Consider the following 18888-nt stretch of genomic DNA (forward strand, 5'->3'; position numbering starts at 1 on the left):
ACTCCCTAACCCCAAACACCCCAAACCAGCTGCCCACCCTCCATTCTCAAATTCTCATTCTCTCTCCTGCCCAGCCAAAATCCCTTCTATCCTTCAAGGTCCAAGCTCAAACTCTACCTGCGCCCCAAAACCTTCTCTGACTGTCCCAATTCACACGATCTCTCTTTTCTGGCACTCTTAGGAGTTTCAGAGAAATGAACCCCCATCCCACTGAAGGGGACTATGCCTCCTTCAGTTTCCCCCTGGCTGGAGCAATTTGAAATTGCAAAGCCATGACTCCGTAACACCACATTTGCAGTTGGGAGGGTTCCTGGACAGTCGGGAGGTGAGGGGAAGGAACACTGTGAAGAGTCAGAGACGGCATATGGAACGGGTTTTATGAAGTGGATCTCCTGGTACGCTCAGGAGACATCCATCACCAATGGTTTTAGGTGAGCTATGACTCCGCCTCCTACTCAAGCCAAAATAAGGGGAAAAGCAAATGCAAGCTGCCTCTCTCAATTGAAATCTCAGAGGCAAGTTTGGCTGGCCTAGACATCAGCTCAGAACAGTGGATGGGGAGGCTGGGTTTCACTCTGAGGAGGTGAAGCAAGGGCAACCCTCACACACCCTGGAGCACTCCCAGGCAGCTTCAGGGGATGAGGGGTGAGAAACATGGCCTGCCAGGCCAGCCACTGTGGGGCAACTGGCTGCTCAGGGCACAAAGCTCTGGGATAGTTACAACAGGGATTCCCTCCCCACAGAAAACAAAGATTGAGAATCTCACCAGGCCCAGGAGCAATGCCAGTCCAGATCTACTTTGAGCCTAACCTGAGTAGCAGGACCCAGTATCCAACCCAGATGAGGTTGAGTAGGATGATTCCCAAGGAAAGAACTGGACAAAGAGCTAGGGAATCATAAGGGGGTGGGGGTGGGGCAGCTGGCCCCAAGGGTCTTTTTAACAATAATGGGTTTAGCTTGCTCACAGGTCTCTAAAGATTGTGTGAAGTTTCTATGAACCCTTGCAACTTGGTTATGCATTATGCTCCCTCTTCACCCTACTTCCCTACTCCCTCCACCCCTACCTCCAGCTGTTTTGTTATAGTGAGTAAAAACACTTAGAGAGGCCCCTGCAGGTGTTTTCGGAGAGAGCAAGGAAGAAGGAAGCCAGTCCCAGGGAAAGGGAACACAGGAGACTCTAGTGATGGCCACCACTTAAGGAGAGGAAACCAGATGGAATCCCTGGGGGTACCAGGGAGCTCGCCTCAGTCAAAAAAGCCCTAGGAAACCCTCAGGAGCTCCCCCAAATTATATGCAACTATAAAGTAATGAGAGAAAGAAAGAAAAAAAGAAGAAGGAAGGAAGGAAGGATTGAAGGAAAGAGGAAGGAAGGAAGGAAGGAAGGAAGGAAGGAAGGAAGGAAGGAAGAAAAAAAGAAGAAGAAAGAAAGAAAGAAAGAAAGAAAGAAGAAAGAAAAGGGAAGGGAAGAAAGGAAAAGAAAAAAGAAAAGAAACGAATAGAAAAGAAAAGAAAAAGCAAGCACCAAACATAACTGGAGAAGGTATGGAAGTCAGTGGTTAGTGCACAGGCTCTGGAATCCTGCTGCCTAGATCTGAATCCTGGCCCTTATCACTTTCTAGCTGTGTGATCGTGGATAAAGTGCTTAACCTCTCTGGGCTTCCATTCCCTTGCCTTTTTTAAAGGGCATAATTCTAGTACCTATTTCGTTTGTTGTTTTTAAGGACTAAATGAGTTAGTATATGTAAAAGCCCACGAGCATGGTGCCTGGTACACATCTATGTGTTCACTATTAAATGTATTGATATGAGCTCTGTAACTTTCAATGTCATGTTTGGTGGCCATGGACTTCTTCCAAGGAAGCATTTTCAGAATTCCTTAGGGAATTGTCTTCAGAGCCCGTGATACACCTTTTGACTTTCTTCCAAAGTGACAAATCTGGGCCCTCTGAGAGTAGGTTGTATGTTTAAAAACTTCAAATGATATCCAGAGCCAAGTCTGACAAAAGTGGCTGATGAAACTGGGTAATACTGAAATGGGTCAACAGCAAGGTGTATCTAAAAAGTAATAAAAATAAATGCATCACATAAATTGACTTCGAAAGCAATTCTAAAAGGGATTCCAAAAATCATTTTCAGCATTGTCAGAAGCATGTTGCAGCTTTTAATAATGTGGAAGAAAATCATTTTATAATATTAGGTGTAAATACCAGGTTATAAAATAGTTTGATCCCAACTTTAAAAAAAAAAAAAAAATAGGCACAGAAAAAAACTGGAACATTAACAATGGCTTCTTCTCCGTGATGGCTGATTTTTCTTCTTTATACCTGTAGTTTCTAGTTTGTCTACAATTAAGCAACTCTTAAATTGGGAATTAAACTTTGCATCACTGGTAAAGGACCACGGCCAGGGAATAAGATTGCTCAGAAGGGCAGCTGTCCATCTAGATTTAGTACTCTGCCTAGTTGCACACTTTGTTCTAGAAAGACTTACGACTTTATAGATAGCACATAGTAATACATGTAATAGCCCCAACTTTCTCCTTGAGGATAGAAACTGTATTTATCATATAATTCTTTTATGTTCCTAATAGCACTTTAGGACAGTACTAGTACACAGTAGGTGCTTCATAAATACTTGATGGCTTCACTACAGAGGACCCCTAGGTCCAGGGCTAATTTGATATTGCTGGGGGCGGGCAGCAGGAACAACAAAGGCACCTAAATCCCATACCAACTTTATGATGCCGGGCATGAGCGTCCCTGGCAATGAATGACACAGGCTCATATTCTCCCTGAGGGAAAGTTAATGGTCCAGGGGGTTACAGGGATTGGCACAGAGTGGTCACTTAAGTCAGGAAGCTCAGGGAACAGAACCATAGCTCCACTAGCCTCCTCCCCTCTCAATGATGGAGGAGAAGAGGCCTGTGCCCAGCCTGCTCCCCGCCACCGCCCCGCCCTGCCTGGCCCCGCACGGTCTTACGTACTAGAGTTTCGGTGGGAGCTGGCCAGGCTGTGTCCGGCCATCTCAGGAGGGGGCTGGTGACCACGGTGCAGGAACTGCTGGGAGCTGAGCATGTGGCTGGGGTGGGCCACCCGGTTCATGCTATGCAGGACATTGACCTGGGGAGGGAGAGCTCAGTGGGCACCCGCTTCTCTGCAGGTCCCACTCCACTTCGTTAGAGCCCATCTGCTAACCCTGCCCCACAGCATCTCCTCTGCCACCACCAGGTGGCTCCTCCGTGCTTCGATGCCCACTCCCACCAACTATGGGGTCTCAGTCTGCTCCTGTGGGGGAGCTGGGGAGGGAAGGAGACTCTCTGAATACCTCCACGATGAATTCATTGCTGGAGTAACGACCATTCATTTCTGAGCAGGACAGCCGGAATTTCCTGGCATAGAGGGCAGCTCCGTGTCTTAGCCGATAATGAGCCTGCCTCAGGATCTCTTCGTACACAGTGATGCTCTCCACCCCTGCGGGAGGAGGAAGCAGCTCAGGGCAGGACCCTCTCTCTCAGACCAGCTGATGGCACACACAGCCCCAGCATGGACCAGTCCCACCTCCTCAGCAGGGGGATGACCTGAGTTCTCCTGAGAGATGTACCCCTCCACCCCCAGCCTGGCTTTGACTGACTGGGATAGAGTGACTGGGATCCATTTCCTGCTCTGCTCTTCTCTAAAAACTCTGTGGCTGAAGAGAAGGCAATAAGGACACCCTGCAAGACAGAGGGAGGAGGCAAGCAGGAGGGAAACAGAGAGAGTGGAAAATACAGAAGTCCTCGGTGAGGCTCTGGAAGGGAATGGAAATAGGAGGGAACCAGTTATGATGATCTTCTCCTCCCTTATGGAGGGTCCTTCAGAGAACAGCAGGCTTCCTTCGAAGCTACCAAGTCATTACCACTATTCATTAAGATATGGGCACATGAGTTAAAGCTCTGATGTGTACAAGAGATCGGAGAGGTGGAAGACATAGAGAAGATAGCTAGGACCAAACAGCTGGAGGACTGAAAGCTCATCAGGGAAGACTGAGCCACAGGGGGAGTGAAACCAGGAACAGAGGGGAGCCAGGGTGTAGAGAGAAGCAGGGAGAAAGAACCACTTGGGAGCCCAAATGCCAGCACAGCCCTTCTGGGGGCAATCTGGAAGCCAGAGGAGCTTCCCCAGGCTGGCAAGGTGCAAGATGGCACTTGGTCACGTCCCTAGGCCTGGAGGGAGGACCCTCTGGAATTCCCAGAGACTTGATCGTGGGGAGGGGCGCACACAGAGAAAAAAGACAGGCTCTCAGTCCCCACTGACCGGCAATGGTGAGGTAGGCGGACGTGTTGGTGAGCTCCAGCCCTCGCTGCTGCAAGGATGCCATGTCCAGGAGCAGGCTTTCCCGCTCGGGGTCTAGGTCATCCCCCACCAGGGAAATCTCACAGCCATCCAGGTTATGCACGATCTCATCTGACATGCGTGTGTCTGTGACTGGATGGGAGAGAGTCAGCATACGGGTCACAGCCAAAGGACCCACCTCGTGGCCATTCGTCCTCCCCTTCCAGGCTCAGCCCCTAAGAGCAGTCAGCATCATCATTTTCAAAAACGCCATTACCCCATACTTTCCTCACACCCACAGGCCTCCTCCTGGCTCTATGTCCTCATGTAAATGGTTCTAGGCAAGCAAATGCAGGATGAAGTCACTCGCATTTCTAGCCCCAGATTTTCTCCCTCCCTCTGGTTCCAGACATGGGCCGTTTCTCAGGATGACATCACTCCCTGGAGTCATCCTTACCTGTGCCCTGCCAACTCTCATCCTTTTTGACTTCCACCTGGTGAGAAATGGAGCAAGTGATTTGAAGATCCGGGAACAAAGGGATCCCCTCAGGTCCCTCAAAATCCACAGCTGGGCGGGCAAAATGAGCAGTGCCACTTAGCAGGATCTGGGGGGCATCAGGCTGAAGAACCACCACGTAGCCCTCCACTTCGGGGATGGAGACACAGGATTCTTCACTGAAGCACCTATACAACAAGAGGGGAGGGAGGCAACTTGTGACCCTAACATCTCCTCCCCTATGATCCATACTCTGTTTCAGGAAGATGTTCCCAGAGTCACCTCCAGCCCCATGCTTTGCCAATCAATAAGAATGGCACCTCACCTTCTCATCACACTTGCTAGTTTCTGAAGCATTTGTGCATATTATTTCATTCAACCTTATTTCAGCACTGTGGACTCAGGATAAGAAACCAAAGATGATCAAGCATCTTGGTCACACAAGAACTATGTGTCCAAAGTCAAGGCTTAAACCTACTCTTCTTATTCCAAGGTCACACTCTTTCCACTGAACCACGGCCACTATTTGGGGCCTGGGTTTGCACCAGTCAAATTTATTTATAAAGAAGTACCCCTTGAACAAGCATCCTTCACAAGGGAGTTGGTAACTCAGAAGCAGGGCCTATGGTCCATATGCTTGTGCTAACTGAGGGCATATTACTGAGTGTGCCCGGCTTGACCATGGGAGCAGAAAGGGGAAGGGGTAACCTCAGCAGATACGATGAACTCAGAGCCCCTGACGTTACCAATGTCCACAACCTGTGGGGCTTAAGAATCTGCACGGTCATTCCAAGGGGCCCAGGTCAAAGCCTCTTGGAAACCGACGTCAGCTGACCCTGAAAACACAGGCTCCAACAGACATCCCCACTGCAGTGAGCAGTCCAAAGGAGACCCAAGGGGCAACAGGGGGCCGGCCCTGACCCGAAGGCACTGATGATCTGGTCAAGAGCTTAGATATGACACACAACCTCAAAACAATGGCAAATGTAGTCACCATCATGTAAGCGGAACGAACCAAAACCCCTGAGAGTTTAGAGAGGGAGAGGTTATTTCTGGCTAGGATGGGACTGGGGCATTTGGCAAGGGAGGACAGAAATAGTCAAAAGAAGCAGTCACTTAGCTGCCTTTGAGGGAGGGTAGGACTTCACCAGGCAGAAGGTAGAGCCTTGACTGGATGGTGAGGAGTGTACCAAGGGGAATAGAGAATATGAGGCAGGAAAGCTGGGGTCAGATGGTTGAGGGCTTTGAGTGCAGTTTTTGAGCACTAGCCAAGAGGAGGCCATTGATATCTTCTACATCAGAGAAATATGAGGATGAAAATTCTGATTTATGACCACTACTAACATAGCCTCTGGTGAAGGGTGAACTGAAGTTAGAATACTAGAGATGGGTCAACTCATTAGGAGGTTATGGCAATAGGCCAGGTGAGAGAGATAATCAGAGCCAGGGCTGGAGTCCTAACAGCAGAAATGGGAAAAAAGGAGACAGATTCCCCGACACCCAGCACAGACAGGATCAGGGTGACCTGGCAACTGATGGGGCATGGAGAACAGACAGGGAGAAATCTGAGATGACTCAGAGGTCTCAAGCTTGAGTGATTGCAAGGGCAGAGAGAGACACCATCACAAAAATAGACTTCAGGGGGAGGGGCTAGTCTGGGCATCAAAGGTCATCATTTCATCTTCAGCTCATCTGTTTGAGGTGCTGGCAGAACTTCTAGATAGAGGTTATAGCAAGGTATAGGTAGAGTCAAGGGCTAAGGGAAAAGGACAAAGTTAGACAAAAAGATGTGGTAGCCATTTATTCAGAGGTTAATGCCACAAACTCGGTGGGCTTTCCAAAAAAAAGAGAGGGAAAAAACCTTAGGGAAAATCTGCATTGACAAAATACTTGCATAAATCTGGCTCTAAATGGACAGAGCTCCAAGAACTGAACTTGGGAACCTTGGGAAGCCACATGGACTAGGGCAAGGCTATGTATCAGAGATCAGGAGGTACTGTTAGGTACCTGCCTCTCTCTCTTTCACAGTTGCACATGCGCGCACGCGCGCGCGCGCACACACACACACACACAGCTCTCTATTTTCTCCAATGACCTCAAGGATGTATTAGGTTAGCACTAACCCCACGGTAGCCCCATAAATGGAAAAATGAGAGCTCTCTTTCTTGACCTCATACGGAAAACAACAAGACCACTGCCCCCTACTAAAAGACCAAAGTCAGGTTGCCAGCCCTTGGATAAGCCTCTCCCCCGGGCCTGAAAGAGGTAGGAGGAATTCAGATGAATCCATCAACACAGAGGATGTCAACTCCTCCTTGCAGAGTTCCATCCTAAGCCAAAAGACAGTGCTGTCCCTTCTGACATGGCTCCTGAGTCACGTGAAGGGCATGAGGCAATTGCTTGGTCTCTGGTGAGTTAAACCCTATATAACTGCATGACTGCCCTTCAACAACTAGAGTTCCAGCTAGAACATGGAGGGGGGGGCATGCTCAGCTCTGGTCTGTGCCCACGTGACCCCAGCTACCTGTGGCCTTCAGCTCTATACTGTGACCACACCACAGGCTAGAAGCATGATTCCCAAAATCGGCTGCCCGGCCTTCCAGAGCTCTAATTGTGAGATCTGATAATCATGCCCAGTCACTCTGTAGGGCTCAGAGCTCTCTCCTCCCCCATCTCTAAACCCATTCCCAGGAGAGGGACAAGCCAAAGATGTTTATCTTCATATCGCTTATGGAGAAACTGAGGCAGAGCAGGGGTATGCTTGTTCAGGAATCCTGACTCCTACATTGTGTAATCCACCCACTAGATGGCAGTATCTCCTAAAAACTGCCCCACAAACACTAGGGGTGAAAATGCCTGCATGTAACAGCCAACATTGGTGCAACAGGCATTCTGCTAAGCTTTTGATCTGGATTGTATCATTTAGCTCTCATAACAATTCTGTGAGTTAGATTCTATTGTTATCCCTGCTTTACAACATTTGCTCAATGTGAAAAGCTAGTCGGTAATACACTCTATGTCCATAAATATTATGATTTCGTTACCTCTCAATTAATCTGTATTTTTAAACACCTAATATACTTAAACCTTGAAATAATGTAAATTTTTCTTTTAAAGAATTAAAATTATTTGCTTAGAATTCAAAGGTTAGCAAACTTTCTGTGAAGGGTCAGACAGTAAATATTTTTGGCTTTTTGGGCCATACAGACTGTGTCCCAACTACTCAGCTCTGCCATCATAGTGTGAAGTAATATGCAAATGAATGGGAATGGCTGTGTTCTAATAAAACTTTATTTACAAAAACAGGCAGCAGGCCAGATTTGGCCCCAGGGCCATTGGTTGCCAACCCCCAGATTTAGATCATCTTATTTGACTTTGCAAGAACTTGATGAATCAAGACTAAAACAGGTGAAACAACTAGAGCTATTTGCTCAAGGTCATCCAGGCAATTAGTATTGAGTCAGAATTAATGTCAGATCTCCCAGCTCCCAATCCAGTACCCTGTCCATCCCACTTTACATATCAGCATAGAGGCACAGAGAAAATTAAAACCCCAAAGTCCTGGAAGGGTGGTTGGCAGAAAGAGTAATGAATCCATTGTTTAACCCTTGAGTCTAGTCCAGGCTCTTCTACAAACATTGCTATGTCAACTGAGCAGGTAGGTCAGTTTGTCTCTGGGGGCCCAATCTCCCCATCCATACAGTGAGGGAGGTGTGCCTAGCCCTGGGTGACCTCTAAAGCCAAGGAGTTCTGACACCGTCTGGCTCTGCTCTGTGATTTGACCGCCCCACCCAACACTCACTTGACTGCAGTGGTGAGGCGCAGGGGCCTGACGCCAGGCGTGGCAAAGCGCAGAGTGTTCATGTAAGCCACATGCTGCAGGGCATGGTTGAAGGTCTCCACATCATCCCCCTCCAGGGTGAGCAGGGACTGCGAGGGGTTCACGTGGACCTGGGCCCCAGACACAGACAGCTGAGAGCAGGACCGGGAGGCAGGAGAGGAAGGGAGCAGAGGAGGAGAGGTGGGCAGGGTTCCGGGGCAGGGGGCATGCCCGGAAGGACAGGGCTAGAGGAAGGGGCTATACCTTCATGCCTTTGCCCAGGCTCTCGAAATCCCTATAGTCCAGCCCCTCCCGGCATGCATAGAGGCACTCGATGACCTCGCGGCTCTCCAGGCGGCCTGAGCGCACGCTGAAACCAGCCAGGTAGCCGTGGAAGTAGTGGTGGATCGGCAAGGGGTCTCCTAGGGCAGGAACACAGGGGCGAATGGGAGGTGAGAGTGGGTGAAGGGAGAGGCGGCTGGAGCAGGAAAAGGGGCACAGAGGAGGGGCAGAAGGCTGGAGAAAGAGCATGAGAAGGAGAAATGTGGAAATGAAAAAGAAAGAAGAGACCAGGAAATGAGGCTGGGGGAGACTGGAGAAAGCAGAAAGGAAGACCAAAGAGGGAATAAATCCAAGGAGAGGAGAAGGGTGAAAACCAAAAGCAACAGAAATGAGAAAAGCTCCCAGGAGAGGGAGGAAGGACAGGAGTGGGACCAAAGGGAGGAAAGAGGAGCCAGTGGAGAAAAAGAAGGCGAGAGGGCGTGGTCACAGGTCATGCAAGGGGACCCAGGGGGACGTGCAGAGCTTCGCAGATGCCCAGATCTCCCTGTGTGGGACCACCGCCTGCCTCCCACAATCCGATCCACTACGTGGAAAGCCAGCAAGAGAACTCCTCCACTTCCTTCTGTGGGCAGGAAGGGACACCCAGGATGCCACCAAGCTCCATCTGGCCTTACCTCTCCAAAGGAGCCCTGCCTTGCAGTAGTTCATGGAGGCTCTGCCCCTGGTGGCATGGGCAGCAGTAACTATGAGGCTGGCTGGGATTTGGGGTTGGGATGGAATCAGGAGCACAGCACAGAAAGCTAAGGTGAGAGCTCTCTGGTCTCCAGTTCTTATGCACAGAGTACCTTGTGTGGTGTCTGTACTGTTGTCTCCTCCCTTTTCCTTCTCTTTGTTCTTTTCCTCTGGAGGAAAAAAAAAAAAAGTGGCAATGAGTTTAGGGTTGTGGGGACAGATTGGCAGCAAGGAAGAAGAGGTCTTCCCTGCTCTGTCCCAACCTGGGTAGGACTGGCAACCTGTCCACCGATGTCACATCTCAATCTCTCTGGCCTCTGCTAGAGACCAACCCCCAACTATGTTGCTGAGAAAACACAAACATTCTTTGCCTTCCCCAATTCTCTACTTCAGTCCCCTGCTTGTTCTTTCAGAGAATTTACTACAATTTACCATTTGTATATGACTGCTTAGTTTTTAAAAATCTACCTCTCCGACTAAAATGTAAGCTCAAAGAAGGCAAAGATTTTGTTCCATCTTATACTCCATTGTATCCTCAGAACTAAGCAGAATGGCAGAGCCTTACCTGGTATTTAACAAATATTTGTTGAATAAATAAGGGAAAAGAAAAGCAGAGTCATGTTACTAATATTCGCAACAAGGGGGGGAAAGATCAAGAAGCAGCAAATGGCAGACTGTCTCTTTTAAAGAGTGCAACAGAAAACAAAAGCTTTTGTAGATAGCCCTCAATGGGTAAGACACACACACACACACACACAGGCACACACGTGCACACATGCTCCCAGAAGGAAAAAAAATGAAAGAAGTAGCTTAAGGAAAATTGATGACTCTCTGAAATATTACTGACCTCCAGCAAGGGAATGTACTGTGGAAATCATCCCTTTGGTGGAACAATGTGGGCACTGGCCAGTTATACAAAGAGAGATTCCAGTGCTGCCTGAGGTGATGACTGGTTGAATAGGTTGCAAATGGCAGGGAGGGGGTTCTGGGGGTTTTGTGGTCTCCTCCACTGGAGATCTCTCTGAGTCATCCCACCCAACTGCAGGGTGATGCATGAAGTCAAGCTGCCCTTTCTCCTTCACCAATAATCCTAAGCCACTAGAGGTTCCAACCTTCAGTGTCTTCACTGAGAAGCTCAGGGGACTTACCAGTCCAGCAGGCCCCAATCATGAGAGCAGGTTCCCTTCGGGGTGGGTGGATGAGACCATTGTCATGGATGAGGGCAGGGTCAAACGAGATGCCATCGGCATAAAGTGTGACTGTGGGGAACTCCAGGTTCAAAGCATAGTGGTGCCACTCATCATCACAGACCTGGGGGTGGTGGGCAGCATAAGGGCAAGAACCCTCAGTTACTTTATCTTCAGGGAACTAACACAAGGTACTGCCTCTTCTCCTGGGAGACAGGGTACAGTCCCTCATATTCCCAGCTCTATCAGCAGGGCTTACTAGTGAATTGCTGCCTACCCAGCTCAAGAAATAACATCCCTGCCCAAAATTTATCAGGCACCAAGTAAGTACCTAAAATTCCATTTTTCAGGCAAATCTCTAAAACTATAAATATTCCTAAGAGGAGGACCACACTATTTTATGAATAAATTCTTCCCCAAAAATGTATGTATGTATGTATGTATGTATGTATGTATGTATGTATGCACTGGAAGGTCTAGAGAAGTTTGTAACCAAACAGTAAAACAAAGAGGCTCCCCTTGGAGGTTTCTCCTAGGGTCAGTCAAGAGGGAGGTGGGGGATAGTCACAGGAATCAGGGGGTAGAGAGTTCTCTGCCTTATCAGCTTCTAAGTGCTGGAATGCCTCTCAAGATTCAACCTAGACCCTTTTCCCTTTTCTCTCTATATGCTCTTCCTAGGAGTTACTTCATCTGTTCCCATGGGTTCAGATATTTATGCCAGTAACTCCAGAATCTACATCTCCAGTGCAGAGCTCTCCTTTGAATGCTGGGCTTTCCACCTGGATGTCTCACAGGTCTCTCAAATTTAATATGTGTAAGATGGAAGTCCATACCCCTTCCCAATCCCCTCACTTCCCCCTGGGGCAGCATAAATGCTCCACTGTTCATCCAGTTGCTCAAATGGATGACCTACAGGATACCTTTGATCCTTCTCTTTCCCTCGCCTTCCACATCCAATCCATCAGCAGTGCTGTTGATCCTAGGTCCAAACAGAGCTAAAAGCTGTGGGTTTCTGTGCAGTTCTCTACATTGCCATGCATCAGTCAAGACCTCAACCTTTACTGTGGCAACAGCCTTATCTGGGTCCTTCCACTTTTATGTCCCTTCAATACATTCTTCCCATAGTTGCCAAGGGTATCGTCTTAAAATGTAAATCTGATCAGATCAGCTCCCTGATTTGAACCCTTCAAAAGGCTTCCTGCCTCTCATAGGAAATATCTAAACAAACCCCAGCGGACAAAGTCCACTGTACAACCTGATCACTGCCCATTTCTCCAACTTCATGTCCAGTCTTTCCCCCTTGTTCACTGTATTCTAACCCCACTGGCCTTCTTCCCATGCTTGGAACATGCTGAGCGCTTTCTTGCCTCAGGGCCTTTGCATCAGTTCTTCCCTCTGCCTAAAACACTTTCTTCTCACCCATTTCTCATCCTTTAGAACAAAACTTAAATTTCACCTCAATTAGGCCTTCCCTGAACATCTGATCTAAGGTGAATTCCTCTCTCTTTGCCTTCCCCCATTCTCTACTTCAGTCCCCTGCTTGTTCTTTCAGAGAATTTACTACAATTTACCATTTGTATATGACTTCTTAGTTTTTAAAAATCTACCTCTCCAACTAAAATGTAAGCTCAAAGAAGGCAAAGATTTTGTTCCATCTAATACTCCATTGTATCCTCAGAACCAAGCAGAATGGCAGAGCCTTGCCTGGTATTTAACAAATATTTGTTGAATAAATAAGGGAAAAGAAAAGCAGAGTCATGTTACTAATATTCACAACAAGGGGGGAAAGATCAAGAAGCAGCAAATGGCAGACTGTCTCTTTTAAAGAGTGCCACAGAAAGCAAAAGCTTTTGTAGATAGCCCTCAATTATCCAATTTGTGGATTCTCTAGACCCTTCCTTTCCTTTTCTCTTGCTTCCACTTCCTGCCTTTTTTCAGCTATTTGCTTACTCGACACTCCACTGGGGCTTACAAGAAAAATAAAAGGAGATGGGAACTCAAATTAGTCCCCACTGGTCCTCGTGGTCAGCTTAGAGAATGAATAAAGCACAGGCTGCAACTGTCAGCTCAAGAAAGGATTTTACAATTTTTTTGTCTATCCTTCATAATCAGAGACTAGTACTGAGAATTAACACTTCTTCTGACTTATAAGGTCTATCACATCATTTAATCCTGCAATACCCCTGGGATATACAATTCCTATTATTCCCATTTAATAGGCCAAGAAACAGAGATTTAGACATACCAAGGAAGATTTCATGGCTAGTGAGTTGCCCTGGCCAGACTCAAACCCAATCTGCATACCTCAGAATTACTTACTTTCTGGCTTACAACATGCTAACTGCTTGGGAGTCAGAGATATGTACTGTTAAAGTTCTAGGTAATAAAGGGATGAAATAAAACAAGGGAGAAAAGATGTTTGGTTGGGTATGATGTTAGTAGTAATGTGTTCCCAATTTCCTTTTAATCCCAGAGTGCTTTCTGCAGGACCCAAGCCTTGGAAAAGGAGAACAAGAGAACCTGGGAGCGGAATGGTCAGGAACTGAAAGTGGAGCATGAAGCGGGCACAGAACAACCCAGAAAATGCCAACCCCTGCCCCAGGACCCTCCTTTCCTGGAAGTAAGTTATACCCACCCAGCTCTCCCAGGAGCCTGGCACTGGCCTCACCTGCTCCAGCTTCCAGAGGAACTTGACTGGGCGGGCACTCTCCAGCAGAGGCCAGTAGAGAAAGGCAATTCTACAGCCATGGACGGTCAGTGAGTAGTGAGAGAAGCCGTCCTCTGAGGGGGAGAGGATGGAGATAGGGGTCAAACACAGGGCCTGAGGCAAGAACAGGTTCAAAGCACCAGAGAGAGAGGATGTGGGATTCTCATTACTCTCTCAGGTGCTCTCTCCCCACCCCGTATTCCCTAGAGTCTCCTCCCTTTCTTTCCCTCTGACACACACAGAGTCCAGTCCAAGTGATCACTAGGGTTTCTCGAGCATTCTGATTGGCCAAGGTGCAACACTGGCCAGCCTGCTCCCACCCAGATTTCTACTGGTCCTTTGGTTGATGAAAACTCCATGGGTGACAACCCTTTTCAGGTCCAGAAAAGTGAGCTTGGAGAAGTGGCAGAAATGAAAGGTCTGGACAAGACTGAGCCAAGAGGGACTGTGCCACTGCAGTCCAGGGAAGGGGGGGCTTGGAAATGGAGCCAACTAGCCCTTCAAAGAGGAGGATAGGAGGGTGGTGGGAGAGAAAGAATGGGGTACACCACTATCCAGGCTTTTCCATTCCAGTGGACAGGCTTAATGGGAGTAGACTGGGGGGCAGCCTACCACATGGTGGGATGCAGGGGCATTGGGTGATTGCAGGTGAGAAGGGCAGCGAGTGGTCCCATTGCACTCTGAGAGCAGTAGGGTCTCAACCTGTTATGCAGGCAGTGAGTCACACAATTTCAGGAAGCATCAAACCTAACACTGCCATATTACAAATGAAGAGAGAGGAAGTGACCTGTCCACAGCCACAAACTGGGCAGTGACAGAGGCAGGATAAGAAGCCAGTTTCCTCACTCTCAGACGAGTGCCCTGGGGAAGGCTCACCATTCTGGACAGTGTTACACACGATGGTTTCCTCTTCCTTCTTGCCCTTGTTGGGTGTGACACCATGCTTCATCCAAAAGGACAGAGTAAAATGGTCACTGAGGCTGTCCTGGGGTCCAGAGCCCAGCCCAGCTGTGCCACCCAGGGGCACCTGCACAGCTTGGGTGCCATTGAACCAGTAGATAAGGCTGCTGTCCTGGCTGTAGTGCACCGAGAGTCCCGCTGTCCAGTTGGCATTGGGGCCGGGCATGGGCAACAGATCTACCTCCCCAGTGGCAGCACCTACAGAAGCCCCAGAAGGCACAAGTGTCAGAGCTGAGAGGCAGCAGATGGGGAAACAGGAAGCAGCCAGGCCAAGAGTGACTGAAGGAGAGAGATTTCCCACAGCTAGTCTCATGGCCTCTTCTGGCCTTTCAAAGACACCAGAGGGTAGACCTCTCTTCTAGGAATGGCTCTCCAATTAACTCATGCTCCAGCTCTTCATCTCTCCCTACCATTGTTCCACAACGTACCTGGCGATGGTCCTGTGCTAGGATCATGGGTCTTTGCAAACGACATATTGATTTGCTTTGGGGGCCACAGAGTTAACCACATGCTATAACCTCTGTAGATATATACCCCTGTGGGTGGGCAAGGGAAGGTGTAAGGCAGAGTCTTAGGGAAGAGGCAGAGGAAGGTCAGGGAGTGGTCTGGAAAGGGGAGGGCACACCCACCACAGAGTTTCCGCAGGGCCCGCTCTGAGTAGTTGTCACGGTCACAGCCCTTGGCCACATGGCTGGTCTGTAGCTCTATGGTGGCCTGAATATTCCAGAGAGGTTCATCACAGGTCTCCAGGCGGATACCAGGGAACAAAGCCAAGCTCCCTGCACCTGGTGCATATTCAATCCTTTTGTTCCAGCCTGCATAGGGGAAAGGGAGAGGGTAGTGGAGAGAGAAGAGAGGAAGGCAGCCCCTCTTAACCATTCTGCTCTTGTCATGTCCCCTGACATTCTTGGGTAGACAGCCAGGGTAGACAGCTGCAAGCCTGCCCCCAAATATCTCTCCCCTGTACGATAGTCAGAAGGGACAAGAAGGGAGACCAAGGGGAAAGATGATTCACAAGATGAGTCACAGAGTGGAGCTCCTCACCTTGCCAGCTGGGTTTACAGGTAGGCTTCACCTGGATCTCCACCTCGGCATCATCTGCTGCCCGTTTCTTCCCACAGTCATAAGCCGTCACCGTGAACTTGTAGAGCCTCTCACCACTGTACTGCAGCTTCTCCGTGTTCTCAATGTTTCCTGGGATGGGTGTGGGGGGAGACAAAGAGGGTAAGGAGCACTAGAGAAAGCCTAGGGGGCAAGGTGAAGACTCATGAGTCTATTGGGCAACAGGTGAATTAGGCAGCAGGAAGCTGGGAAGGAGGTATCTGGGGGGAAAAGGCTCTACATTGGGAAGGAGGTTATGGAATGAGGATCTGAGGGGCACAAGTGGAGAGCTCAGCCCCGGGGTGTTCTGATGGATGTGGGTGTACAGGGCTGGGCAGCTGGGGCGGGCGGGGGATGGACACACCGTCATTGTCGATGAGGAAGGGGGTGTTGGGTGTGAGGATCTCATAGTAGCAGATCTGGCTGTACTGGGGGGAGCAGTCACCATCGATGGCTTCCACCCTCAGGATGCGGTCGTACAGCTTCCCCTCAGTTACCGCAGCACGGTACAGCCGCTCCACAAACACGGGGGCAAACTCATTTACATCGTTGACTCGCACATGCACAGTCGCCCTGCATGTACCAGAGCAGGAGGGGGGACAAGGAAGAGTCAGCCAGCCTCGAAACACAAAGAGAGGCACAAGGAGGAACACAGACAGGGAGTCAGAGCAGACAGGAGCCCGTGTGTCCTAAGCCTAAGGCCATGGCCATGCTCATCCCCGCCCCCAGGACAGCAGGCCCCACAAGGAAGGGGTGACTGATAGAAGGGGTAAGGAACAACCCCAGGGGACACCAGCAGCTGACTTGGAGGCTCCTGTACAAAATGCTATAGGTTGGGTGCCAAGACACGGGGTAAAACAGAATTTTATATCCAGCCGGCTGTTCTTCCACAATAATCAAATCCAATGGGATAATCAAGGAAGACACAGAGTAAAAGCCAAATTAAAACCAACCAAGAGATGGGGTGCCTGGTTGGCTCAGTCAGTGGAGTACCCAACTCTTGGTCTCAAGGTTGTGAGTTCAAGCCCCCATTGGGTGTAGGAATTACCAAAAAATAAAAATCCTTATGGGGCACCTGAATGGCGCAGTCAGTTGAGTGGCCGACTCTTGGTTTTGGCTCAGGTCCTGATCTCAGGGGCCTGAGATCGAGCCCCACATTGGGCTCCCCACTCAGCACAGAGTCTGCTTGAGTTTCCCTCTCCCTCTCCCTCTGCCCCTCCCAGCCGCGAGCTCATGCGCGCTCTCCCGCTCTCTCTCTCAAATAAATAAGTCCTTAAAAAAAATAAAAATAAAAATAAAATCTTTAAGACCAACCAGGAGAAGGGAAGTGGTATTTATATAAAAGCCGTAAGTCATCTGATATGAGCGCAAGAGGAGTGCTGCCTTTTGTGCATCCGTGTGCAATGTACATGTCAGGTGTGCCCCCCCGCCCATACTCAGGCCCCATGAGGCAAGCAGCCCTGGGGCTCTGCCCTTCGTACTGAGCCCTGCCCCTCACCAAGATCTAGGCACCCAGGTCCCAGAGGCAGGGTCCTATCTCCAAATGGAAAACTGAATCACAAGGAGCGGTGTATCACCACAGCCTCTTAGCAGCCCAGGAACCCTGACTGCCAATCTTTCTCCCATTCTCAGATGAGAAGTTAGCTGGACACAGTCATAAGATTCTCAGGCCCCGGCTTCATTCATGCTGGAGCCCTCTCCTGCCCACCCTCACCTAGCGCTGGGCATGAGTATACCATGTGTGTGAGTATGTGCACACTGCAGACTGGTGGGGCAGGTGGAAGGAATCCGGATGTGTGCTGAGGTGCTCATCGTCCTTCTCATTACGCTCCTCATCATCATAACTCCCATGTACTGAGCCTTTCCCATGTATCAGGCACTGTGGTGCACGCTTTTTACATAAACCATCTCCTTTACCCTTCACAGCAACCTAGAGAAATAGGGATCATCATGTTCCCCATTTTACAGAGAAGAAAAGCAGATCAAGAAAGGCTAAGGAAGTCACCCAAGGTCTTAAGATGCAGAACCAGGACTGGATCCCTTAAGTTCTACTACATGTTTCTATCACCTTGAGTGAAGGCTCCTGGAGGACACGGCCCCTGTCCCTGACTCCAATGAATAGAGAGGGGAGGGGGTAGGTAACAATGACAGCAAGGAGAGAGGACAGTGAGGGGCTTAGGAAGAGGGAGGAGGACCTAGCAGCAGGGAGCAGGAGACAAGGGCTTCCTCACTTGTGGGACTTCTTGGTGTTGGCCCCGTCGGGGCCCTCGCCGCAGTCGTAGGCCTGGATGGTGAAGGTGTGCTCCTTCTGGGCTTCACAGTCTACTGGCTCCTTGGCCCGGATCAGCCCTTCTCCAGTTGCTTTGTCCAGAATCACAGCCTCAAAGGGCACCCCAGACCCATGGAGCCGGAAGCCACAGATCTCACCTGGTCCAGGGGGGAGGGAGGGATGAGACTCCTTGTCTTTTGCCACTTTCAGCATCTTCTTCCCAGCCTCAACCTCCCTGCCTCAGGTTCGGCTTCACCTCTCCTTCCAAACCCCAGCCCTTCTCTTGCATATGTGAAAATGTTAATTTGTTAATTATCAGACGTACAGCTCCAACACCAGCTTCCCGGAGCTGCAACCTCTCAGAGCTACTGGGTCTGAGATCTGACAAAATCTTGATGTGGTTAACCCCTGCCTGCCCACGTCCTTCTCTCTGGCTCCCTGTACTCAGCCACCATCCTTAAGCCTACTTCTACCACTTTGCCAAGACCTCTTCCCCACTTCCACTGCTCTCCCTCCAGGGACTTCCTCCCCTCTCCTCCCTTGCCCTCTGCCTTCCCAACCACTTTTCTCTGTCCTACTCACCTTGCCATCCCCCAACCCCAATCACCTGCATAGCGCAAGGGGGCATCCTTGTCCAAGGCAAAGAGTGGTGGGTTCAGCAGGACCGTGTTGTCATTCTCCATGACGATGCCTTGGTATTCTGCCTCGATCCATGGCTTGTGCTTGTTGGCTGACCCCCACCCAGGGAGAGGAGAGGAAGCACCTGTGAGCTGGGTCTCCACTCCCACACAACCCAGACACACACTCCAGCATTATCACCCTTTCCACCCGCTGCAGAAACACCTGCAGGAGGAAGGGCTGAGGACAAGAAATCAGCATTAAAAGAGTCAGAGGGTCTGCGAGAGGTCACACCCTTCTCCTACGGCAGGATTGGTAGTTTCCGTGGCAACAGCCTACCCTGGGGGAGGACGGGGACCACTATCTCCCCTGGGAAAAGTGGTCAGAGGTGAAGAATTTTCTTTAGG

The 18888-nt window shown here is 49.6% G+C and overlaps 1 protein-coding gene across 2 annotated transcripts in view; it reads right to left on the reverse strand.

Annotated features, from left to right (window-relative positions):
* The window catches only part of CLSTN3 (calsyntenin 3), a 45150-nt gene that overhangs the window by 23812 nt on the left and 2450 nt on the right, over positions 1 to 18888 (reverse strand). For both annotated transcript variants that reach the window (XM_035028310.1, XM_035028309.1), the window contains exons 2-16: positions 18471 to 18593; positions 17826 to 18021; positions 15959 to 16167; positions 15538 to 15687; positions 15123 to 15308; positions 14410 to 14691; positions 13495 to 13607; positions 10788 to 10950; positions 9753 to 9809; positions 8890 to 9047; positions 8608 to 8756; positions 4767 to 4993; positions 4292 to 4462; positions 3324 to 3469; positions 2983 to 3118 (exon numbers count right to left, since the gene is read on the reverse strand). In XM_035028310.1, the coding sequence (XP_034884201.1) occupies positions 2983 to 3118; positions 3324 to 3469; positions 4292 to 4462; positions 4767 to 4993; positions 8608 to 8756; positions 8890 to 9047; positions 9753 to 9809; positions 10788 to 10950; positions 13495 to 13607; positions 14410 to 14691; positions 15123 to 15308; positions 15538 to 15687; positions 15959 to 16167; positions 17826 to 18021; positions 18471 to 18593 (2466 nt within the window). The remainder of the gene's footprint in view (positions 1 to 2982; positions 3119 to 3323; positions 3470 to 4291; positions 4463 to 4766; positions 4994 to 8607; positions 8757 to 8889; positions 9048 to 9752; positions 9810 to 10787; positions 10951 to 13494; positions 13608 to 14409; positions 14692 to 15122; positions 15309 to 15537; positions 15688 to 15958; positions 16168 to 17825; positions 18022 to 18470; positions 18594 to 18888) is intronic.

This window comes from Mirounga leonina, unplaced genomic scaffold (genome assembly GCF_011800145.1).
Source record: "Mirounga leonina isolate KUSES-001 unplaced genomic scaffold, KU_Mleo_1.0 Mir_201, whole genome shotgun sequence".
Taxonomy (NCBI): Eukaryota; Metazoa; Chordata; class Mammalia; order Carnivora; family Phocidae; genus Mirounga; species Mirounga leonina.